The 27095-nt window shown below is 38.0% G+C and overlaps 1 protein-coding gene across 1 annotated transcript; it reads right to left on the reverse strand.

The window, feature by feature from the left end:
- Window positions 1-1366: 1366 nt before the first annotated feature.
- LOC134796966 (uncharacterized) lies at window positions 1367-27095 on the reverse strand. Its single transcript, XM_063769160.1, has 17 exons — window positions 27040-27095; window positions 26792-26833; window positions 26187-26356; window positions 25496-25633; window positions 24883-24969; window positions 22960-23121; window positions 21841-21929; window positions 21552-21658; window positions 20694-20806; window positions 20012-20108; window positions 11649-11761; window positions 11074-11151; window positions 10581-10703; window positions 10145-10288; window positions 5158-5336; window positions 4579-4705; window positions 1367-1507 (listed from the first exon to the last, which is right to left on the reverse strand). The coding sequence occupies exons 3-17, from the start codon at window positions 26292-26294 to the stop codon at window positions 1367-1369; spliced, it is 1806 nt and encodes a 601-aa protein (XP_063625230.1). The 5' UTR covers window positions 26295-26356; window positions 26792-26833; window positions 27040-27095.

Below are 27095 nucleotides of genomic sequence, written 5' to 3' on the forward strand. Positions count from 1 at the left end.
GACTAAAAGCAAAACCAAACCCTCGTCGTCCAAGATTACCCGCTACCTCCCTTTAGTGCCTACATTATTGTACGCATGTTCTACATAGGTACCTAATATAACGCAATTGTTAAAGCTATAGTCTGACTTTTTCTATGAAGTACTGCCCATAGGAAACATACATATTTTTTGCATAGAAAATGTATGGAGTAAAAGGTAAAATATGCGATTTTAAAGAGTCTAGCTCTGGTGATCATCAGCAGTTCCTCTTCATCAAATGGCACTGTTTTGGTTGAAAATGCTTGGTTTTTGACAAAAACTACTAGTACGGACTAGGAACTATGTATATGTATACTTACATTCAAACAAAAAAAAAATTCCAAATCGGTTCAGAAATGACGGAGTTCTCAGGTAACATACATACGAATAAATAAAAATACGGTCGAATTGATAACCTCCTTTTTTGAAGTCGGTTAAAAATAGACTATTGTGGAACTTTTAAACGCCACGGGCTTTTCGCACGCAAATGTGTACCCATTACAAATATTACATTGATTATATGATTATATTGATTATTAAATGGTTAAGTGAATACAAAAATATATTTATTTAATTTATAATAGGTGCTTGTAAGTTGTAAATACTGCTTTACTAGATGTAAATTATTTATTTATTACAAATTAAAATAAATTGAAATAATACGCTTTGTTTTATTCAGCAATGCTTTAATACATTTATTGGCTTTTGTAAAAGCATATTTATTAAAAAAAAATTATACGAAAGTTTAAAATATAATTTATTTTGATATTATGCATGACAATAAGTTTAGCTTTCCGACATTGTTCATACGTACATACTACTATAATATTTTAGAAAATATAAATTAACAAAGAATATCGGTATTCGATTCTTTTTCCACGTCTTACGCACGATTATGAATCTGGAAATGTAAAATTTTCTCAGAAAGTTTATTATAAAGATTCAGTTTGAAAAGATTTGTCATTTTGTAAGTAAATCAGGTAAGTAGTATGGATAGAACACCGTGGCCCTTAGAAGGAAGTGAGCTAAGTGGATAATGAGTTAATGAGTTACCTCGCGATAAAAGCGGCTGCCAACAAAAGCAGTAGTGCTTCCTTCCATCCCACCTCATATATATGGGCGTTTTTCTCCGCCCCTCCCCGTCACCGGGATGCACTTCGCTCTACCTCCTACTTGTAAAGCTACCCCTGAAGCGCCTATGTTATACGGCTAGCAACCGAGCTTGCAACGGTCCAAGTTCTCCCTGACCTTGGTACGAGCTACGAGCTCAGTAGAATTTGGTTGCCAACCACCTTACTAGCTAGACAGTCAAAACCTACCAAGGTCGCAGTGATTGGAGACATCGCTGTCAGCAGGCGCAGTCCCCCGGCGCCGCGTCTCCGCCCGCGCCCGCCGCGCCGCCGCCGGTGCGCGCGGTGCTGGGCGGCGCGGGCGCCGGCTCCGGATTACACTCCACGCACGCTTCCATTGGACTTTCCATCCAGTATATCTACAACACAGTAAAGATGATATCAGCTGGTCTTCAGTAAGGCAATTAGAAATTAACTATGGAAGGTATAAAATTTAAAACATTTTCTTGGTTACCGGCTTTATTCTTCAAAATTATCAAATCCATAATCCAAGACAGTAGAAAAAGACGGGCCCCATGCGCGGGCAATATCGCTATAACCATTTGCCGTATCACGATTAGCCTGCTCATGAAGTGAAACTATGTCAAAAGCCTACCGCGAATTCTTTTTACAGACATTCTTTTTAAAGACTCATAGACCTCAGAGTAGAGTTAATTCACACCCATACTAATCCATACTAATATTATAAAGGCGAAAGTGTGTCTATCTGTCTGTCTGTCTGTTACCTCTTCACGCTTAAGCCGCTGAACCGATTTAGTTCAAATTTGATATTATAGAGATAGTTTGAGTCCTAGGGAAGGACATAGGATAGTTTTTATGTCGGAAATCATCCCGGAGAGTGCAAAGGGGGGTGGAATTGAAAGAGTTAATGAATTGCCTAGTAACTGAAGTAAGCAATGCGCGAATTGGATGATTGCTATTAGCATTATCCAGGCGCTATACCTACTTTAGCTGCTGTCACTAATTCCACGCCGACGAAGTCGCGGGCAAAAGCTAGTAATATTATAAAAGGAAGGGTAGTTGTCATTCAAGAAATCACCCTTTAAGGGGGTGAAAAGGGGGGTTTGAAGTTTGTATGGGGAATCAACAAAACGCAGATTGAATAAAATAATAGCTACCTACCTAAAATAATAATTCCACGCTGACGAAGTCGCGGGCAAAAGCTAGTATATTCTATTATGTAGGTACGTATTGAAGATTTATTGGATAGGAATAGGAATTACTAAATGAGCTATCGAAGGAATCGATATATTCAATTGTAAAGTTCCCAGTGTGAGGCATAGTTTGGTTAAGCGGTGTTTTGTGTGAGCGACTTTTCTACTAATGTATTTAATTCATTTTTTTTATTCAAACATATTACACAGTATTACAGTGAGACACTAAGGCACTGTGGAATGCATACAATATTATTATTATCCTAAAACGTTAACATAAAGTTGTGTTATACAATAACAATAATCTTAAATTCTAACTGAAGACGGGTGATCATCATCGCCTCACATAACCTCTTATACCTATTCGTCACATAACATCTTCCAACCACTGGCAAAAACATCGCATTCAGGTGCTGACTTAGTTTGAGAAGTGCGTTTAGGTATTGTAAGGCGCGAACTAATGGAGAGTTCCAGGCCGCGTAGCCATGATGCCGATCGCTTACGCTCCGTAGCGATCGAAACGCAACTGACACTGTCGCACCAATAAGGAGGAGTGATAGAGAGACATAATGCTTTTCGTTGTAGAAGCGATAGCGATTGTAAGATTGTAACCTTGGCTAGGCCGGCTGTACGCCACAGTGCGCGCTTTAGGAACTGCCAGTAAGTCGCGATTACGTGGCCTAAAATTAATCTTTGATTGAAACAGAGGGGGCACAAGAAGGCGTACCAGTTGCGAGACCAGCTGTGGACAGTCGGAATCCCCACGTATCATTCGGCACGCCCCGGTCACGAGAGCATAATTACGCCTCACGTCCAGGGAGTTAAAGCCCAGGGTGCCGAGCATAAATTTCGTCGGGTAAAGGAAGGGATAGTACCCATAGGTTTTTTTTGTATAAGAATCGCAAAAACGCCTTTTGGATTTTTTCTACAAGCAGGGTATAAGTGACCTCGTGGGGGTTCCACACTACAGACGCTGCCTCGAGTTTGCTCCTAACTAGGGCGGTGTAAACAAGTCATGTACCTACACTTTCTGTTTTTCTTTTTTTCATTAGACGAGCAAATGCATTGAATTTATCAACTTAGTATTAGTATACTCACATTACATAACGTATTCATTATCTGCATTTCAATTTGATAAATTTTATTTTATTTTGTTTCATCTTTTGAATTCTGAGACCTCTGTTATTCTAGGCGCTATAAGTGTTAAAACTTAGGATTTATTGTAAGGCTTCTATTGCCATTTTCAATTATGCTTCTTCTTTCTCTCTCTTTTTGTACGCATGTGTGTGTGCGTAGGTGCTAGCATTAGTTTAAAATTTAATACTTTGTAATAGGGATGTATACCGACTAGTCGCCGACTAGTCGGGAAAGCCGACTATCCGGCCTCATTTGTAGTCGGCGATTAGTTGGCGACTAGTCGGCAAACATAGCCGATTAGTCGGCACTTTATAAGTGACAGAAAAACAGGGCAAAAAGAAATAAGCAGCAAATTATTTAGTCGGGGAAATGAATAGTCGGTACATCACTACTTTGTAACTACCTGTGAGTTCCTGCAATTGGCTTCCTGTTTTAATCTTGTTGTCTATTGTAAGTTTTAAAGCTGTTGGTTCTCCTAACATAAATAAATAAATAAATTACTGTGGGCTCTGTAATCTCTGAAAATGTAAAAGCTACGTTATATCTATCGTCGCCATAGCCGGTATATTTCTTCGTGACATCGGGCAGATAAATCATGATAAATGGGCGTTGCGTGCACGCGACCAGCCGACAGCAGCGTATGATACCCATGTCTCATGACAACAGTATATACACAAGATACCTACTATATGTAGGTAGGTATTTATTTATTTTAACTGTGATTTTATTATTATTTAATTTTTAGTATTTTAATTTAATTTAACATTTGTATTATAATGGTGATGTATGATTATTATTGTGATTCGTAATGTTATCTATATTTATCAATGTATGGATCATAGTTATCTGAAATAAATGTATTTTGTTTTTTTTTATCTATGTGTGTATTACATATATGACCTCGAGCAGGTCAATTGGGATCGGCTTGAGCGCAGTCGGCAACAGCGTGTGGCAGCCAGCGGTGATATAATACTGGACAACTGCTGTATGCGGGTACATACCCTTCCGTCGTCACCGTAGCCTGTGTACTTGTTCGTGGCGTCGGGCAGGTCGATGGGCGCGGCGTGCACACGACCAGCCGGCAGCAACGTGTGGGAGCCAGCGGCGATACTGGACAACTACTGTATGCGGGTACATACCCTTCCGTCGTCACCGTAGCCTGTGTACTTGTTCGTGACGTCGGGCACGTCGATGGGCGCGGCGTGCACACGACCAGCCGGCAGCAGCGTGTGGGAGCCGCCCACCCAGCGGTTGCATTTGTGGGTTCTAAACAAGAGAACGCATTTTGAACTGGACCTTCTTTTCCGTGTGAAGGGGTAGGGGTCAAACAACTGGACCTAAATCATTTTTTGTTAATCAGATGACCCAAAAACACTTGTGCCATCATATTCTACGAGGACCACCGAAGATTTTACAGAGTTATCTCTAAGGATCGTCTATTCAGCGACTTAATGTTTAGTATGTAGGCACTAACTCGTACTTGTAATACTAACAATTTTATGGACCTATTCAGTCTGAAATAAATATATTGAATTGAATTGAATGTGCTATCCAATCCTCGTTAATCTTAACCCAATCATTAAGGATTCCGGACGGACAGAGAAATTCCCATTACCATATAATCATAGAATGGTTTATCTGTAGCCAGAAAGATAATACCGACCAATATAGGCGTACTGGTGTCGGTCATGTACACTTTGTTGAGGTGCATCACTGACCTGAAGTCGGGGTAGTGGGCCGCTTGGGGCTCGGGCGGGGCGGGCGGCGGCGGCGGCTTGGGCCCGCGGGCCGCGGGGAGCGCGGGCGGCGCGGCGGGCGCGCCCGGGGGCATCATGGCCGGCGTCAGGCACGAGCCGCACGAGGCGTCGCGCGCCAGCTTACGCATCAGCATTGCCGCCTGAAAAGATCACGTACCTAACCGTTATTTCTGCCTATCGCAACTTCGAAACATTATTTACCCGGTGTTTCATTTGACCGAACGCTTTTTTTAGGGTTCCGTACCCAAAGGGTAAAAACGGGACCCTGTTACTAAGACTCCGCTGTCCGTCTATCCGTCTGTCCGTCTGTCTGTCACCAGGCTGTATCTCATGAACCGTGATAGCTTAGCTAGGCAGTTGAAATTTTCACAGATGATGTATTTCTGTTGCCGCTATAGATTTAGATTTAGATTTAGATATTTATTCTCATAATATTAAATTACATTATAAATTATGCTAGACTAATCTACACGAATTTATATTATGATCGTCATTCATATTTACATAATATTATTTAATACATACAAATTAAAAAATGTCTTGCAATAATTAATCTTATGTCAACAATTTATCCATTCATGTCAAAACAAAATACGGTAATAACTTAGTACGAGTATCTCTTAATGATCGTCATGTTCTAAATAAAATACTAGGTACATATTACAATATACATAAATCAATAACTGAGAACATGTCAAATGTATACGATTCAATTTTCAATTTAAAATGTCAGGGTCATATACTCATTTACAGAATAAAGTGGATTATCCAATAAAAGGACTCTCAGTTGACGTTCAAATGTTTCGTCAGATGTTTCCGTTCGTAATTCAGCGGGTAGACGCTCGTAGTATGTCGGGCCGATTACTCGCGGGTTTTTGCATGAAAGTGCCATGCGTCGCGGCACTGTTCTGAGTCTCCCCGTGGATCTGATTATTTTGCCCGTGACCTCAACACGTTTAAACAGGGGCAAGTTTTTTCTAACGAACATCAATACTTCGAATATGTATAGTGAGTAGTGCGACATTATTCGATTTGGTCTAGATGATAGGTACAAAATGGCGGGCATACTGTGCGATCTTTCGAAAGCATTCGATGTAATAAATCATAAATTGCTTCTAAATAAGTTAAGTATGTACGGCATTACTGATTCCGCTCTAAGTTTGTTTGCATCATTCTTGTCTAGCCGTAAGCAGGTGGTCAAAATGTCCATAGGTGGCAAAACAGTGTCTTCAGTCACTGGTTTTGTCAATTTGGGCATCCCTCAAGGGTCGGCAACTGGCAACACATTATTTTTATTATTTATTAATGACCTCCCGTCGGCAATTACGAGTGGCAATTCTATTCTATTTGCGGATGATACAACAGTCATCGTCAACGCAAAAACGCACACGCAGCTTGCTGAACAAATTCACGAAGCAAGTGACCAACTGCAAACGTGGTTTTCCTCTAACGGCCTGCTCTTAAATATGGCCAAATCACATGTTATGATTTTTTCAGGACGTAACGCTGAAGTGCCACCGTGTATTGCTGACGGGCCTATGCCTATATGTAATGAGACCAAATTTCTAGGTTTTACACTTGACTCAAATCTGCATTGGAAGTGCCATGTTGACGGGCTATGTAATAGGTTGAGTAGTGCTATTTTTGCTATAAAAAAACTACAACCATTGATATCTAGGAAGTCACTGAAGGCCGTATATTTCTCGCATTTTCACTCCTTGATGTCATATGGTACGGTTATTTGGGGCAATTCCACGGATGCAAATCGCGTACTAATACTCCAGAAACGTATAATAACAAATATGTACTAAAAACAGAATATAATAAATATTTAAGTGGGGCTCCCATACAACAAACGTGACATTTTTGCCGTTTTTTGCGTAGGTGGTACGGAACCCTTCGTGTGCTAGTCCGACTCGCACTTGGCCGGTTTTTTTAAGAACCGTTGAATTTTTAGAAGGGTGTCCCAAGTAACACAAAAGTAGCTGAATATTGTTTGAATAATAGAGCATCCGTACTGTATGCTGAATAAGGTAGCTGTATAACGTCTGTATAAGCGCTTATATAGACGTTATACAGAAGGTTTGGGCGCAAAGTGGGCTAGCCCACGCCGCTTATTACTGAATAACAGTAATGTAATAGCTGTATAAGTGTGTGCCCACACATTGAATCGCTGAATAACACTTGTATAGAGGCTGTCAAAAGCTTCTATACCGCTTTTAAACCAAAGTTATCCAGCTTTGTATAGAATGACTCAGTTAGTCACACGTTATGCAGCTTTTGGTTCAAAAGTGCATTGTTACAGAAAATATATTCAGCTATGTGTATGATTTGTCTTCCATTTTAATTTGTGAACTCGTGTCAAAGTGTAGTGTCTGAAGTGAATACAAAATAAGGAGGACATTACCCATATATTGATTTGATGTTTACATAACATCAATTTCATTGCGCATGCGGCTTTACTGTTTATATATAAAACATTTTATTTAAAATTTTAAAGCGCCGCGTAAATAATGCACTGTTTAGAAAGTAAATATAGAAAATGTAGTACTCCACTTTTAAATTTGTAATTTTTTTGCGGTGTTTAGATGTTTTAGTGATAGGAAATGTACTTTAACAAGTTATGCTACGATAAAACTAGTTTTATAAATGAATATAAATGGGTTTTTCAGTTCATTTTAAATTCCTATTTAATTTTAGAGGTTAGAATATGAGCAACCGTAATGGCGTCCGACTGTGCTGAATATAAGCTGCTGCCACAGCAGCTATTATGTGCTAAATTTCTGAATAGGCATTCACATTATTCGCGTTACTAAGCTACATGTTAGATAATAATGGTTTTAGAACAACAAGTTTTGAATAACATCAGTATAATAGTAATTGTTTTCGCAATCTTAAAGCATATTAGGGTTCTATACACAAATGGTAAAAACCACATAGATCCTCACTAGTTTGATGAGAAACATTATAGGTATGTAACACGGGCAATATTCAATCCTACTTCCTACTAATATTATAAACGCGATATAATATTTAAGTTATATGATAAATCTGGGGGCACGGCAGACTACAGTGTTATTTTTTCCGTTATCAGTTCCGACAAATATGTAGTAGGTAAAGGTATACGCAAAGATGTACGAAGTGAGTACGAAGATGTGTATAGTATGAGTATGGTCAATGGTGTGGTTACGAGTATGGTATGAATATGAATATGGTATAGGTGCGAAGGTGCGGGTATATTAGTAGCGGGTATCACGGGTATGAGTACAAGTATAGTTTGGTATGGGCAGTATTGTTTAGGTATGAGTACGAGTATAGTGTGGGATGGGTATGAGTAGACACACTTGAAACAGTCCGTTCAAAATCGACAGGAGAACCGATTTCGCTATATTATATTTTAATGGGGGTGATTATTTTATTTTTCACATACCCAGTCCAGTCTACAAGTTTTCAATGCAACAATATCAATAACTAGCATTTGCCACCTTGTTTGCAAACTAGCAACAACCTTAAATGGCCATTGGTAAACTTTATCTCGTTGCAGTAAGGTATGCAAATGGTCAGTTAACAGTGTTTACGATGGTAGCTAGCAATTGTTTTACGTCATTAAAACGACAATGCATCTTGTGTAAAATAACCAATCGAAGAGAATTGTTAAGAAAACTAAACCTCGATTTTTTAAATAATGGTTGGATTAAAGAATAAATACGCAAGATGCGTTCAAAATAAAATAAAAACACGCTCAAGCTCAAAGCAAACAGGCTCAAGTAGCACTGTTGACCGTGTATAAACTTATAAAGCTACGGAACCCTCTCCACCGCGCATTTGTTGATACTAAGCAGTAGTTTGAATAGCGCTGCTCATTGCGTTCATTTTGCAGCTTTTAGCAAGAAAAGATAGTAGGTATATGTGTACTAAAATCGCTATAACTTAAGTATAAGTGTTGTTTTAGTATTTATTATTCAGACGTTATGTCTATAAAAGCCATAACTAACCCATATATGCAGCTACTGAATAACAAATAATATGTGGATTTCATTACAGCTTCCAGTAATAGCGTCCACCTTTATTCAAAAACTAGCATTAAAACAGAAACTGCAACCGCTTTTATACAGTTGAAAGTCTTCACCGACGCTTCTTTTCAGCACTTAGTAGCCACTATCACATTTTTCTTAATATTGTCTGCTTAATATCTCACGACACAAAATATATACAGCTAATTGCTGCTAATGCTGCTATTATGCAGCTTTTAGTAACCACAAATGCTTTAAGCTGAATAATGTCTGACTAACTGTGTAAGAAATAAGTATTATTCAGCTTTAATATGCAAAACCGATACTATGCAAAATTTATTCAGCATTTAGGCCCCACTAGGCCCACATATTTTCTTATTCCGAATTTAGTAATTTCCACCGCTTATACACAAAATTTATGCAATCTTAATTTGAATAAGATGATAATTTTACTCTATTATCCTGCTTGTGTGTTACTTGGGCACCGATCTAACCTAACATGACCTAATGGCTTCTACATGATCATGTTGGTCCGAAATAAACATTTTTTTTACAGGGTGGCTTCATCAAAAGCTTAGAAAAATTACCGGTTTTTGAAAAAACGCGTCCGCTCAAATGGAAATTCGGCAAATAAAACATCGGCAAACGTAATTATTTTCAGTTTGTCAATAAAGTGTTTCTATTCTATTCAATTCTATTAAAGTTGAAATAATGATATCAAGGTAATCTAGTCAGTTGGTTTGGTTTTAATTGCCAGAAAGGGTTATTTGTCGATTTGCGGGATTCTTGTTTCGCCGGATTCTTGTTTGGTCGGATTCTCTTACCTATATTCGGATTGTGTCGTCCTAAATTAGGAAATTAGATGAGCTTTTGTATCCATTACCTACCATTACAGTATAATGTATCGTTCACGGAGGTCTACATGATAAGTATACCTTGGGTTCTCCAAGTATGAGAGCGAGTCGGTTGATTCTCTCATCAATGGACTGGAGCTGTGTTGTCGCCTCGTCCCGGATCTTTAACAGCTCCGTTATCTGAGCTTTCGTGTCCGTCAGCTCGCGAAGGTCCTTTATTGCGTCCTATAATATGATAGACGCAATATATACGCATAGAAATACACAAGGTAAACACAAACATTCACATCTGCTTGGAGTATATTCCATTACCCGTAGTTCACAACGATGGTGCTGGAATCTCACTTTGTAACCAGAAACCTATGATAAGATGTACCTACGTTGGCTTTATTTAACCATTTCAGAAGTTAATGAAAGAAGTTCGAACCTGGCGCCTACCCAATGACAAAATTAATTTCTGGAGATTTCTTAAGACTGAACTTGATATTTGTAATTCTGTAATTCTTTGTGAACTCACCATCCAGACTTCGTCCTGCCTCTTAAACTTGTTGTTGCACTGATCAACCCGCTGCTCCAGATACGCTTGCGCTCTTTCGAACTCCTCCTGTCGCACCAGGCCTTCCAACATGCTGATGTCCGCCTAACGAAACCGAGGAACTTAAATTAGCCAGCAAAATACGATTGCAGCCGATCTTTATTAATCTCTGCAGGTTGAAGAAAGACGTGAAGGAGGTAAAGGAGAAGAAGACGTCATTTATATAGAACATAGACAAATATTTTCAAGTAGGTACATATTGTCAAGGAAAAGTGTCATTTGGCTTAAAAGTAACTAGGTAAGTGCTCGCTCTAGGTGAGGCAGAAATCGCTACCATCTCTCGCACTATATTTAGAACTACGTGATTAACCTCGGACCCTAAATCCCAAAGTTGCCTTTAACCCCGCCTTAAGCCCCGCCAGGCTTTTTCTGGACGAACACTTTTTTTGTTAAAGTATAAAAAACATGGAGCAACCTTGTCTCGCAGAATGTCGAGCAGTTCATCGCGGTCAGCTTTCTGTTCCCGCAGCATCTCGACGCCCTCCACCAACGTCTGCAAACAAAATATGTTATTCAATCAAATCAAAAATCATTTATTTTCAGACAACAGAGGCCCATAGATACATACTTTACAGACTAACATATTTCATAAACTTTTGGCGACAAAACGGCTTTTCTCCGTTAAATCGTTTGGTCTTCTGTAGAATTCGGCAAATTGTCCCGGAACCTCCGAAACACGACACCCTTCGACCAGAAGTCGACGCACTAGATGGTCCCCTGCAGCGGCCACGGCACGCGCACAGGAGCAATGCATTTTGGATGTTTACTAATTTATACCTAATAAGTAAATTTGCGAATACTCTGCCTTCGCTTCTTTGTCGTTTAACTCATGAGAGCCGTGATCAAAGTCAATTTCAAAGATTAGTTACAACTGTCTAGCATTACAAATTCGTCTACTGAGCCATCTAATGCGGCTTTAACTTGAATCGTCCATGGTTTAGTTCGTAGCTTGGTCATCTCCCTGGACCACACGTAGTCCTGTCGACTCACCTTGAGCTCCAGAGTGAGCTGGTGCTGCATGTTGGAGAGCGCCGTGTGCTGCAGCAGGGTCTCGTCCAGCCCTCTCACAAGGTCCTCGAAACGCCCGTTCAACTCCATCACCGCTGCCGATAGCAAGAAACATATTGTGTACGAGAGAGGTTGGTTTTTAAGTAATTTTTGTCTAGCCAGTCAATTACTTTATTTATAGTTAAGTAACTTCATTTTGCAGTTCCTCCGGGTCTTTTCCTTTGATAATGACTGTCGTATCATCCGCGAATAAAATACACTGATGTGCATACGTCGCACTCCAGCGGGCATTTTGCGGGCATGTCATTTAGTAAAGTCCACAAATCAATTTTCAAGTTGTCAGAATAGAGTATTTGTACTTAGTGTTTGGTACGTAGTATTTGTAATGTGCAGTTCCAAATACTTTAGCAACTAAGGCTGTACCTACGTTAGTTAGGTATCTATTTTTTATATCCATTCAAGTTTAAATAAAAATAAGATTGAATAGTAGGGTAATTCGCCAGTAATTGGCCATTTTTAATAACTGGCTGCCCTAAACTAAAAATGAATTCTATTCACCTATAAATAGAATTCATTTTAGTATAAGGTGGCCAGTTATTGAAAGCTGGCTGGTTATTGAAACCTTATACTTACTAAAATGAATTCTGTTTATAGGTGAATAGAATTCATTTTTAGTTCAGGGCGGCCAGTTTAAATAAAGGTAGTGGACCCCGCAGTAATTCCTCAGCCAGAAAAAACTTTACAGTATGATAAAGTATCAATAAATAAAAAGTATTGTATAAATTTCCAAAGAATAATAATAATAGGATTTAAGTAAATACCTAAAGTCTTAAATCGTTAATATCTTTTTACGGAAAAATGCTCCGTTTAAACTTACTTCTCCGGACATATTCATGTAACGTATTGCAACAATATATGAAATATCAAAAAAAAATATCCCCGCAGAAATACCAATATTAACAAAATATAATTTTTTGGCGTGTCTTGGACCGGAAAATTGCTCAGTCTAATTTTTTCACTGGAATGCCATTTTATTGCCGATTTATACCTACGAATTGAAAATCTAAAAAAGTTACCATGTAACTATACTTTTTTCAGGAATTGCCTTTTTACTCGATGTAGAAAATTTCTCTATCCATTTTATTTATTGAATTAAGTTCACTGTTTTCTTTCAACTATAAAAACATCCAAAAAAATAACGAGCGTATTAAAAATTAAACATATCGGGAGCAGTGTATAGGGAGCGGGGTGTACAAGGGATGATATTTCATTTGGATATTTTGGATTTAAGTATACACGTGACTACTTAGTATATATTTAAAAAGAAATCAGGCTGAGAAATTTTCCACTCTCAGTGTTTAATAGTTCTAAAATACATAAACTTGGGTATGCATTTTTTTTTTGGATTTTCTTACCCACTACGCCAAATTATATTCTAAGATCATATAAGAAGGAATAAATGGCAGAGCAATTTTCCCATGAAAATGAGCGTCAAAAAAGGAATTATCATAAAAAAAATATTCTCATGTTTGACAAAAGTTTTAGATTTTTTTCTAGTATCACATACTGATACAAATAACTTATTTGGTAAAATAATTTTGGACGGAGGAATTACTCGGTTCAATATATAAACAGATTTGTATTTCTACGTATAAATACCTAACTTAGGAGTGTTTTTTTTTTGGATATTTATATGTTAGTTTCGGCTCATACTATACAATAACCAAGCAAAATTTCATCGACTGAGAAATTAATGCATGGGTCTCCATACAACAACTTGCTTCATTTACTACACTATATGTAGTAGGTATACCTATTTGATTTAACAACTTACTTAAGGCGACGGTAGCGGTGGGTAAAATTTCAGATTCTGTCAATTTACCCCATTTCACACACAAGCGCACTTCACGCACACTACCTCACTTTACTGGGACAGGTCAGTGACCCATCATGTTTTTTTAAGATTGGACTTTTAGTTTAGTATTGACCACTAGCCTCCTTTGAGGGTAAAAGCGTTCCATTTAAAGATGAAAGAGAAACAATGCATTTAATCTTGCTTTCCTTGTCTGTTCATGTCACACGTGACGTACCTATAATTCATTTGATTGTTGACTGTTTTACTACCTAATATTGCTTTGTCGAGATACGCGTTTTGTACAATTAAAGCGAATAAAACAAGATGTCATTAAGTCAGATGTAAAATGTTATTTACTACTCTATACGGTTTTTCATAAGGTGCAATATCCATTCAATGGGAATTTAAATAAATAAAGTTTCGGCAGGGTGGCAATTCCATTTTGGCGGATAAAGCGAAACAGAGTAGTTCTATCGAACCTGCTTACAAATTTTCACGAGAATCAGTTGAGAAATGTGATCTGCAAAGGAGAACATACAAAAGCATTTTTGCCCAAGCTGAAACCGAGACCTTTGCTAACGCTCGGCCAATGATGGTTTAGGTACACCTATAAAAAATGGTTGTCCCTGCTGTAATTTTAATATCTTTATATTTCAACCGGTATAGTTTTACCTTAAAAAATAATCGGTATCGCTAAACAATAGCGGTACCTTACTACTGCTTACTACTTATACGTTCACGAAATCGGTATCTGCATAACTTGATTGTTAGTAAACTAACCTGGAAAATAATCTCAAAATCACCGAAACATTTATGTACAGTCACCTGCAATAATATGTTACGTCATTAGCGCCAACTTTGCCTCCAGGGAAACTTTGCCCAAAACGACAATTTTAAACAAATTCGTTAATGTAGAAAAATTGATAATAGTTATGGCCACCCTGCTGTTTTTAGTAGAAAATAGGTTATATTTCTGACCAAACTTGTGCATAACTGATATACCAAACTTGTGCATAACTTGACTTGGGAATTTTGAGCGAGTTGTTTAATATAGGGTATATTTCGGCGGGCAAAAAATTGATAAATAATGAATGCAAGTAGAAAAAATTGAGAACCCTTTGACAAATATTTCCGGGTTTTAGTTATAACACATGAAGCATAGATTATGTCTATTCAGATTTAAACTAAAAAGGCCTAAATACACAAAAGTTTTAGCGGTGGGCAAAGTAATCCGGTAATTTGGCATCCATACCAACATTGCCCACCACCAAAAACGGATTAGGGTTGTCACTTTCATCTAATTTACCCAACTTCGCAAGTAAAAGAAGGTTATGTTTGTACACTAAAATAAGTTTATAAATATATACTGTATCTAATTTGTCTTATTATCCTTTATTTAGATGTTTTATCCCGTTAACGAATGAAAAACACAACAAAAATCATATTTTTGGCCATTAAACTATTGTAACAGATTTTCTCAAAAGTGACAACCCTAGCCTTTGTAAAATGCTTAGGCGAGCCTTGGAAATGGGCAAAAACGGGTAGGCAACATTACCCAGCAAATTTATTTAAAAGTTTTACACTTATCGCTAAGTTATTAACAGGGAATGGTAGGATTGCCCAAAACCTTTAAGTGATCCTTAGACATCATCATCATAGGAGCTGTATTTGAATACCAAATTGACGTGGGCAATGTTGGCGAAAACCCCGGATATCTTTGTCCGCCCTCTAAAACGCAAAAAATGGGTAAAAACACGATAAAAAAATTTTTTCTTCAAAACTGATGCGTTTCATCACAATGGACGTGCTGAGCAAAAAAAAGTCGTATGATGTGATATTGTTTGAGAAATTCGCGTTTTAAAAAAAAAAAGCGGGCAAAGTTGGTGATAATGACGGTACCTACTCTTCGAAGGCCGCAAAAATATGTGACATGCTCTTATGGTTCTACAAATAAGATCGTGTCAGATATTTTTGCGGCCTTCGTTGTGTAACATAAATTGCAGGTGACTGTACATTTGGAATAATTATTTTATTTAGTTTCAACGAAAATTTCAAGTTTAGTACGAAAATACTTCAGATATGCAATATGCACAAAATGTAGACCTAATCGAAATAAAACATTGCTTTTTATAGTAAATTTATAAAACATTCGATACATAGGTATACAGGCCTGTAAGCTTCATCTCGGTCTCCAAAGCCGCAAAAACTCGCTAGTACTTAGTGCTGGTCTAGCCGTTATTTTTTCTTGAAGATTTTCAGAGAACAGCACGTACACGCATTATACATATAGACGGAACGAAAGGCATAATCATAATAATTTATTCGTCGCAATCCATGGTATTACAGATCTAGGTACAAGACTTTCAGGTATTACTTATACGAATTACATAACTCTTCCTGTTAATAGGCAATATTTTAAGATAAAAGTTCTATAATATAATACAAGATTACAATTGTCATCAAAATTCATTGACGTACAGGCTCCAATTTCACCACGGTGACAGGTGCGACAATTGTAAAACATCACTGTTGCTGACGTCACAGGCATCCATGGGCTACGGTTACCGCTTAGCATCGGGCGGGCCGTATTCCTGTTTGCCACCATCATTGTTTTATTAAAAAAAACTTTATTATATCGGAAATAAACAGATATTTCTCTTGCTAAGTTTATGACAATTGTCACAAGAAACACTACAATTGTCACGAAATTCCGACATATAACTCATTACCTGTCAAGAATTACCTACAATTCTTCTAAATCTTGACAATTGTCAGAAACTTCGCAAAAGAAATATCTGTTTTTTTCCGATATAATAAAGTTTTTTTAAAAAATACAATGATGGTGGCAAACAGGAATACGGCCCGCCCGATGGTAAGTGGTAACCGTAGCCCATGGATGCCTGTGGCGTCAGCAACAGTGATGTTTTACAATTGTCGCACCTGTCACCGTGGTGAAATTGGGGCCAGAAGTCAAATACGTTTTTAAAATGACGCAAAATGATACCAGCATAATAAAAATGTATCCCAATCAGTAAAGATGAGTCTTTAAACTGTTTTAATTTTAAGCGAGTTTTGAAGGAACATAATACTTAAATTCGACTGTAATCGTATTGTTTTAAGATAGTTTACTGCGGTTTTCAACCATTATGACCCGTAAATAAGAGCAAATCAAATTTAAATGAGACGCGAGCTGATATTTATGTACCCTATTTTTTGAAATACAATTTATCTACTGGTATGCTTTCTCGTGTGCGTATATGATTTAATGTCAATATAATTGTCAAAAGCAAGAAAATCAAGCTGTCATTTTCATTTGAAGAAGTACACGTGTGCTCCGGTGTAGCCCCAACGGGCATCTGACTTGAAGAAGACTTTTGAGTGATGTCGTCAATGTATGGAAATTGTTCGAAAGTTTACATTTGAGATTGAATTTCTCTGTTGTCTTTGTGAGTAAAAATATAAAGCGATAATAAATTGGTAGCTGAATTATCTAGCTTTCAAAATCATACAATAATTCAATTACTGTCAAAGACAAAATTGTTTTGCTTCTGTCTCAAACGGAACTCCATATTTTGATTGTTTGATACTTTTAGTGTCGATTTGTAGAGAATAACAGCAAATTAAAAATATAATGGCATGAAGAGTCGGTACACGGTTTCTTCATGAAAAAAATTACGTGTAATTTAATGCAATTATTAAACATTTATTGAACAAATTATGGTTACAAAGTGAGGTCTAAATCGAAAACGTCATATACCGGCCCCTTAAGCATATTATGCGAATATATTACAAATATTTTTTCAAAATTTTTGGCAGTCAAGGTTCTTCGTCAGCTATTTATTCAATTTTTTAAGTGGCCACTAAAATGGGCTTTTATCACTTCAAAGAGTATTTACACATTTAAGATTGATGCATGATAACGGGTATGTTACAAGTACTAAGTACATCGTAAGTTAAGTTTAAAATTACTGTATTAACATAATTATTTTCATATATTTTTGAAATGATCGGTATAAGGGTAATTGGGCGATTATTGCTAACATCTGTAATTGTGTTATTACAGTTTTTATGCATGGGCTTTACAATTAGAGCATTTGAGTTTTTTAGGGCAAGTACCTTCAGCAAGCCTCATAATTTTATAATTCTAGTTGACAACCCATCACAACTGTACGGTTACCATCAGTTTGTCACTGACATAAACGCCGTCGAGAACGTAATTTACTTTCTATACATCCCGTTTGCACTAATATGCGAGTGCGAGCGGGATGTATAGAAAGTAAATTACGTTCTCGACGGCGTTTATGTCAGTGATAAACTGATGGTAACCGTACTGCTCCTGCTTCTTGTTCATCAGTCGGATTTAAAAATATACTGGAGGAAATATTGTCAATTTGGTTTTTAGTATCGACTCCCCCTTGTTTGTTAGTGATATCAAAAAGAATAGATAGTATAGAGGGGTCCTGTCATTGTAAATTTTGTAGTCACTGTAAATTAACTGCCATCTATCGACACACGACTAAGACTCAAAATGAAAACGTCTAAAGTTATCAAAAAATGTATACAGGGTGGAAAGGCACGACGATCCTTTCCGGAAATGGGAGATAGTTTAGCCTAAGCTCTATATTTTCTCCATAGAAACTATGTTAATATGGGCAACCGTTTCTAAATTATGACCTTTTAAACATCCACGCAAAAAACTACTTTGTTCTAACCCTAACAGGTGACAGGGTCAATGAACTTACTTGTAAACAATCAGTATTCGACAGGAAATTATGCTAATTTGTTGCCGTCTAACCATTTTTAGGTCTGCTTACAGCACGGTAAGAATCATTGCAGGATTTTCGCTTTCTTAGTGGTTCCACTTGTTCAATACTTGAATGAAATAGTTATGTTATTCCTTAATATTAATAATACTAACCACAACATTGTTTACAACGACAGTTCAAATGGTGACATTGACAACCACTCAAAAGTACGCAATCGTCTTATAAATATCTCTGGTTTCCTTGACTGATAAAAAGGTTTTAGTTTCTTAACACGTTTCACAAAATTATTTTCGAATAATTGGAAACTATCTAAAATAATTAAAAATAACAAGTAGGTTGTGTTAGTTGCACCAAATGAACTTGCAAAAATTAAATACTAAGAATAAATCAAGAATAAATACTTCTTAAATACCTAACTAACAAACCTTCTTGCGTGGTAGGAAATAGACAAGACGTCTGATGTTTGAAATTAAATTTTCATTGAACTATACTTATTGAATGTCATATTCTTCAAATAAAAATGTTAGATGCTCGTGGCTATTTAAATTTGTGGGGCTGTGTAAAAGATATGGTGTACCAAACCAAACGGAATGTGAAACTGCGGACGAAATGAGACAAAGGCTAATTGGTGCTTTCTGCGGAGGATAAATGACGAAGAGCATACACTATATCGCATGTGCATCGACATACTCGGGTACGGGCTGCGGCGGCGTTGTAATACACGGAGGTACATTTGAACACCGTATGTGAAAAGAAGATAGTATTAAATATTGGAAAAAAGTAATTATCTAAGAAAGTAATAAAATTGTTTGTAATATTTTTGCATGCATTTGATTTATTTGACATTTATGCGTCATTCATACATCATTGCGATACTGTCAACGATCGGAAAAAAGTGTAAAGTCCCGAGCTTTCCCGACGGAGATCCTTAATCTAGCCGTCATGTGCACATGCTATAGGGTTATCACCACAGTTAAAAAGTAGTATTTTTGCAATTTTTATTTTTTACTCAATTAACGATTCTTACCATTACCAATAGTCTCTGTATCACTTAAACGACCTAATACTTCCGGGAAGGATCGTCGTGCCTTTCCACCCTGTATATATGGATAAATGATTTTATTATTTTTTGTATCATTTTGATCCATGTTCATTCACTGATATCTATGTGTTAAAATTGTTAAATATGAAACGATGTCGTCACGCCATCTAGCCGAGGATAGGCTAAAGGTGTGTGCGCCATCTATTCGAGAATGACTTTTACTTGAATTCCGAGGCACGTTTTTTCCTTAGACTTTATTCGTCTTATACGAAGTTACATATGTCTTTGGTGATATCTATAAAATAATTGTTAAAAGTGTTGTCTATATTTTTTTTTTTTACTATTTTTATAGAAACTTAGTGGTCTCACGGAAAATCAGCGATCGTCTAATCGGATGATCAGCGCTGGAAGTTGCTAACAACATGCTGAGATGAGATGAGGCCCTTTCGTAACAATTTCTCCTTTGTACGTTTTTCTTATATGTATTTAGTTTTTTCATTTGTATATTTACCTACGAAAAAACTTTTGGAAAGCATCATTTAGTAAAGTAGTAAAGTAGTAAAGCAATGAAAACCATCAAATAGCATTTTAACATTTTGTCATGGGTCATGGCTCTCTGCAACGAGGTACTTTTATCGCCTCAAAGGGGAAGGAAGGAGCTCGATAATAGAGGGTTCATTACCAGCAGTCTCGGGGTTACTGTTGCCGATCTCCAGCTGTTGCAGCCCCCCCTGCAGCTCGGCGCGGATCGCCGCCATCTGCTCCTTGAAACTTGCCATCTGCGCACAACAATCACGTTCAAATCTACCTTATCACCACTCTTGTTGACTGTGTTTATGCAACAGTCAAATAAACTTTATTTATCTCTCATTGGGCAGTGTGTGGACCATGTGATGCCTCCTAACGAGACTTATACTTATAAGAACAATGGTAATTCAGCCTATATATGCTCCACTGCTGGGCACAGGCCTCCTCTCATGCGCGAGACCGCTTGGGTAATAGTCCCTACGCAAGCCCAATACTGATTGGGGACTTCACATACACCTTTGAATTTCTTCGCAGATGCAGGTTTACTCACGATATTTTCCTTCACCTAAAAGCTAGCTAAAAGATACCTATGAACTACTAAAAAATAGTTATTCTAGCTCCCAGATATTTAATGAGGGATGTCAATTAAATCTTATAAATCATATAATTGTTACAATGTCTAAACGTGTAATGATCACCTGGGTGGTGAAGCCAGCTTAGAAGCCGTTTAGTTGTTCGGTGTAGTCCGCAACCATGGAGTGCAGCGTCGCCAGCCGCGAGTCCATCTTCAGGAGTTCCTCCATCTTCTCGGAGTAAATTTTTAGTATAATGATCACCTGAGTGGTGAGACCAGCGTCGAAGCCGATCAGCTGCTCGGTGTAGTCCTCAACCGTAGAGTGCAGCATCGTCAGCCGCACGTCCATCTTCAGGATGTCATCCACCTTCTCGCCTGTCGGAGTAAATCTGATTTTAGTGCGGACACCGTTTAAGACAGATAAATAATATGAAAATGGAGTGGATAGTATGTAACAGTTATATTATGACTTGCCTCTTAGCTTTTAGGGTTAGAATTAGAATTAGAATCAAGAATCAGAATCAGAATCAGAATTAGAAATTAGAATTCTTTATTGCGAATCAATGGTACATATAGTTGTTACAGTAAACATTTGTGGAAACACATGGCGCCCTGTTAGGGCATTGCAAATAAATCTTACATCTGGGTTATTTTTGAACATTAGGACTAGTGTTTGTATGTACATAACATGTAATGTTCCTAATTAAATGTAAACAACATTGTCTTGTCTTATTTCTAATAGTCGTAACTAAATTATTATTTACATAGGGGTTAAAGATTAGTATTAGTAGTAGTAGTACTAGTTGTTACAAAAAGAAGTTATCTTCCATGAACTCTTGGACGGAATAGTATGCTTGCTCCATTAAAAATAATTTTAATTTTGATGTGAATGAATTTAAGTTTTCTATGTTTCTGATACTGTTGGGCAGTTTATTGTAAATCTGGATGGCCCTGAAATAAGGGCCCTTTTTGTAGATGTTTAAAATTGGTTAGGGATGAGTTTATTATTTCGGTTTGTGGTGACGCTGGTGACCAGGCCGCGCCCTGCCTTTTGCGGGAGGAATTCGCACAAGGCAGGGTGCGCTGGCGCCAATTCGCATTGGAGGTTATGGATACTGACCGACGGTCTTGGCCGTCCTCTCGGCATTCTCGGCAGACGTGGCAGCTTTGTCGATTTGTGCCTGCAGTGACTTTGTCATTTCATCACGAAAGTTCGTCAGCGCTGAGCTGTAAGAGACATGCTTAGTTTAACATTTTCATTAAAACTAAATATCGAAGGTACTTAAAACTTTTGATGGAAGTCAACCAATCTTTTTGACATTTTAGTAGAAAATAATAAATAATTTACACCTATTTAATGTTTTCGATATCCATACGGCTACACTTAAGTAACGATTTTTTTTACTCACCCCATCTCCGGTTTAGTGACGAACTTGCCGGCAGCGGGCACGCTGTCCTTCGACGGAACCCCCGTCCCTCCTGGCGGCATTTTTCCGGCCTGAAAATATTATTAGGGGACAATCCGGGACAAAAAGTATCCTACGCTACGTCGGCCTGAAAATATTAATAGGGGACAATTCTGGGACCTTTACCCAAACCGGGGCCATGTAAAGAAAAAAAAATCTCTAAATTTAATGTTTTGTATTTAAACTATGTATATTTGCATGGAAATAAATGGCTATATTATTAATTCTGGGACATAAAGTATCCTACGCTATGTCGAGGGCGTCGCCAGGGGGAGCAGATTTCATAATATAGTGTATGCCACTCCACCCCTCCGTTAGGTCTTCGGCGATTTCGACTTACGGCAATTAAAATATCTGTGAGTCATTGCTTTTAGCCGTTTGTGCTTGTAATACAATCATCCATATTAAAAACTTTGACATTTGTAATATAATTTGTATTGTACGTGTGTAATATTATGTGTAGGTATTGTGTGGACCATTGTAGTCTATAAATAAATAAATGATTATGATTATGAATATTCTTCTTCTTCCTCTTCATCGTTTTCACTATTGACAGAATGGTTGTGGTCATCAAGTGCTAGTCAAGCTTTAAAATAGCCTCCATTCCTCTATGACAGCCGTCTTCCTTATGCTTGCGTGTAGAGGTCCAGTCCATCTATTGCAGCTTTAGTATATCCATCCATAGTACGGGAACTTCATAATGAAGTTCTCAAAATCACCTACAAACGATACCGCAATTTTTGTAACGATCTAATAAAAAAAATAAGGCGCAAATATGAAAAAGAACAGCTGGCTAAATCATCTAAAAACTCCAAAATGCTCTGGCAGACAATAGAAAGGATAACTCATTACAAATCTGATAAAACAAAAAATACTGAACTACTAAACACTAAACCATCTCCAACTTCATCTGTTAACTATGTAAATAATTATTTTGCTGGCATTGGCAAAACACTGGCCGAAGAAATCCTAAGTACTTCTAATAATCGATATGTAAATAATCATGACGAAAACAACCTGCCTGACTGTACCACCTCCTCACTTGTTTTCCTGAACACTGACCCCCAGGAAGTACACTGTGTTGTCATGGGCCTCAGGGCCGATAGCGCCCCCGGGTGGGACAACATACCAACGAAATTCCTGAAGCACGCCTGCGCTATTGTTGCCCCTGTAATTAGCCACCTGGCAAACCTCTGTTTCGCAAGAGGAGTATTCCCCGCCCCACTGAAACAATCGATTGTGACACCGGTGCATAAGAGTGGAGAGAGAGATGACGTAAGCAATTATCGACCAATTTCAGTGTTGACTGCCATCTCTAAAGTTATAGAAAAATTAATAAATAGTCGTCTTATATCATACCTTAACAAATTTAACATACTCTCCGAAAACCAATTTGGTTTTCGGCAATCCAGATCCACTGAAGATGCTATACTATCTTTAACATCTCTAATTACCGATAAAATTGATAAAGGTAAGAAATGCCTCGCAATATTTTTAGACCTAAAAAAGGCATTCGATACGGTCTCTCTCTCCACTCTTACACAAAAAATGGAACGAATAGGAATAAGAGGTCTGCCTCTCCAATTGCTGAGCGACTACTTGCAGGGGCGTACACAAAGAGTGAAAATAGGAGACTTCATAAGTAACGAAATGGATATAACTTATGGTGTCCCCCAGGGAAGCGTTCTGGGGCCCACGTTGTTTCTTATTTATATCAATGATTTGACGAATCTCAAACTACAACGTGGGCACATCGGCTCTTATGCTGATGACACAGCTATAGTGTTTGATGGAGAATCCTAGGAGTCAGTGTTCAGTAGTGCAGAATCTGGCCTCCGCAGAGTGGCTGTATGGCTTAGAAATAACCTCCTTACGCTCAATGCCAGCAAAACTAATTATATATGTTTCAGTAAATATGACAGCTCGCAACCTAATGTTAACTTAAAACTAAAACTACACATGTGTAACCAAGATGATCGTTCCCCCTGTGAATGCATCGAACTAGAAAAAGTGAAATTTACAAAATATCTAGGTGTACTACTTGACCAGCGCCTCTCATGGCACATGCAACTGGAAAATGTAAACAATAGTATAAGAAAACTTAATTGGATTTTCAAGATTTTTAGATATATAACAACTAAGGAACTACTGAATCAACTGTATATTACATTGGCACAACCTGTCATGAGCTACTGTATTACTGTCTGGGGTGGCGCTGCCAAAACAAAATTTTTAGAGGTGGAGAGAGGGCAACGCTGCCTGCTCAAGGTGATGTACTCAAAACCATACAGGTTTCCTACTAAAAAACTATATCAAATCAGTGACCAATTAACCATCAGGAAGCTGTATGTTTTGAGTACAACACTTTGAGTAAAACCCTAGAGTTTAACAGTTTAACCCTACAAATGAAAACACACAAACACACAAACACACACACACACGCACGAGCGCGCGCACACACACACACACACACACACACACACACACACACACACACACACACACACACACACGCACACACGCACACACGCACGCACGCACGCACGCAAATAATAGCATAAATACCTAAAACATTCTTTAAAATAAAAATAGAAAATAAATAATGTACAATATTAGTTATAATTAGTTAATAAATAAAATAAGTTACTTTCATATACTGTATAAGATTTACTATAATATAAGTCATAACAAGACTGTTTAGTTATGGAGGAGCGGGACCCTGATACAGGTTCACTCACCTAAAAGGAAGTCCCAATCACTGATGGCAATTTGTAGAAGCTTAATAAGGAAATAAATAATTTTTCATTTTTCATTTTCACTTTCATTTTTCATAGTAGGTGATCTGCCTCGTAATCTAGTGCCATCGGTTTTGCCTTGCACCACAAGTCGCTCGATGGCTACGTCTCCCCGTGAACGACGACATATTTAATATTAGAAGCATACCTACATGTTTACAATAGGAGGTGTATGTAGGTACATAGATACCTGTCCGTGTCCAGGCACATCTTTGGCCGACGGGCCGACGCGGACCGACTGGTACGCCGTGCCCAAATTTGTTGATTTTATCAGCGCCTGGAATATTATTTTTTCAATATCAATTGATACATTTTATAAATACGTTCGAGTTGGTCTGTAAGTTTGTCTACCTCCCGAACTACGGAGCAAAAGAAACACTTTATTCAAAATAGGTGTACCTACTTGAAATCAGTATTGGCAAAGAGAATAGATAGTATAGAGGGATCCTGTCATAGTAAATTTTGTAGTCACAGTAAATTTACTGCCATCTATTGACACACGACTAAAACTCAAAATGAAAACGTTTAAATTATCAAAAAGTATTGGTAAGTCATAACAGCAACCTCTTTTCCAAAAATATTGTTTTTGGAAAAAATTAAGACATTTCGTTGACAATGAATCATTGATATTAAGTATATACTTTCAACTTCAATGCTAGTGATCAACGCAGCTGCGAACACTCTAAACGCCGTAGGGTTGCATTCCTTCTGTATCGGCCATTAACAGCGCATCGGTAGATTTTATATCTTCGTAACCTTCGTAACCGGTTTACTCATTATCAGTTAACACTCTGGGTAACTACCTCGTCTTCGTCCGCCCAGCCACCCGCCATGACAGCACCGGCAGCGTCGGGCGGCAGCGCCCCGCTGACAGCGAGCTGCGTCAGCAGCCCACCCAGCTTCATAATGGCCTGCTCCGCGGCTTGCACGCGAGCTGACACCTGTAAACAATGAAACGCACAGTAGGTAAATAGTTAAATACATTGACAATTGACATGAAAATATATCAGTGAGTAAATCGCCCCGAACAGAACCCACGCGATTCTTTGATCACAATCTTGTAGCAGTGAAATCGGACATATTACTTATGGTGGTCCCGAATCCGGAACCCTGAAGCTGGCCACTCTAATAGTGCTGCGCGCTACTATTATGTGCAGGGAAGTGATTAAGGATTTTTATAAGTAAACTAAGGATTTGTTTCGCAAGTGTTATTCTGTGTGTCTCAGCTCAGTTAAAAACTCACAACCTTGAAGAACTTGACGAACTTGTTTTTAATTTTATTTCTAACCTACCTAATCTTACTGCATGCGACGTTTAAACGTCACAACCTGCATGGCCTGTATGGCGTCGGTGAGCGAGGCGCCGGCAGTCTTACCCATTCGTAACTGTTCATAAAAATTTTAGGTAGCTAATCTAAACACTCTGTCAGGCATGGTGAGCTGCAGCTCCAGCGCTTCAAGTAGCTGGAACTGTGTCACCGACGAGGATGTATACCTGCATAGCCTGCATGGCGTCGGTGAGAGAGGCGCCGGCGGCCAGGTCCTGCCGTAACTGCTTGTTGTCAGGCATGGTGAGCTCCGGCAGCGGCCCCGCGGCACGCATCAGCTCCTCCACTTGCGCTTCGAGCAGCTGAAACTGCGACTGCGTCACCACGGCGATGCTGTCTGTTACCAATGACAAGCGGAATCAGTGCTAATTCTGCTTCGATTTGGCAAGCAACAGACTAATATTGCCGCCATAAAACTCGACTTCAATGATACACATTTACACTGACTTTTGTGTTTGTATTATTGTCGTTATTGATTCAACTTTTGTTAGTTAAGTTTGAACCACTTCTCGGTGTCTGATTAAAGCAAAATTCGTGTAGGAATTAATGAATTAGTAGGTATGCTAACATGGTGTTTATCTGATTATACAATCGGAACGTAACCAAAGGAATACCTCGTAAAAAACCAATCACATCGCGTTCGGGCTCATATGGAATATCTTTAGGAGGAAGAGGAACTGAGTCTTCTAAAGAGCAATGATAAAGCGAACAATATAATGTGTATTATGATACATTTTGTTTAGAAATTTCATTATCTACGATGAGTAGGTACCTCGATCGCGCCTAGATCCAATAGTAGTTGGTCCTTTTTCAACTGGAATGGAAAAATAGCTAACATCATTCACTTATTAACTCATTGTTACTTAATCCTTGTTGTGGTCTCCTTGAAGAAATTATATAGAACGAAACAGTCACATTATTTCTTAGCTCTTATTCAAATGAATATTTAGTAAATGGGAAGGTGGACCCTACAAATGAAAACACTGGCCAAAATATTATCACCTACATAAAAAATCTTACCCACAAGCAGTTTTTCATTTTCAGGGCCTTGGATTTCTGTTGAAATAAAGATAGGT

Source organism: Cydia splendana, chromosome 14, assembly GCF_910591565.1.
Source record: "Cydia splendana chromosome 14, ilCydSple1.2, whole genome shotgun sequence".
In the NCBI taxonomy this organism is placed as follows: domain Eukaryota; kingdom Metazoa; phylum Arthropoda; class Insecta; order Lepidoptera; family Tortricidae; genus Cydia; species Cydia splendana.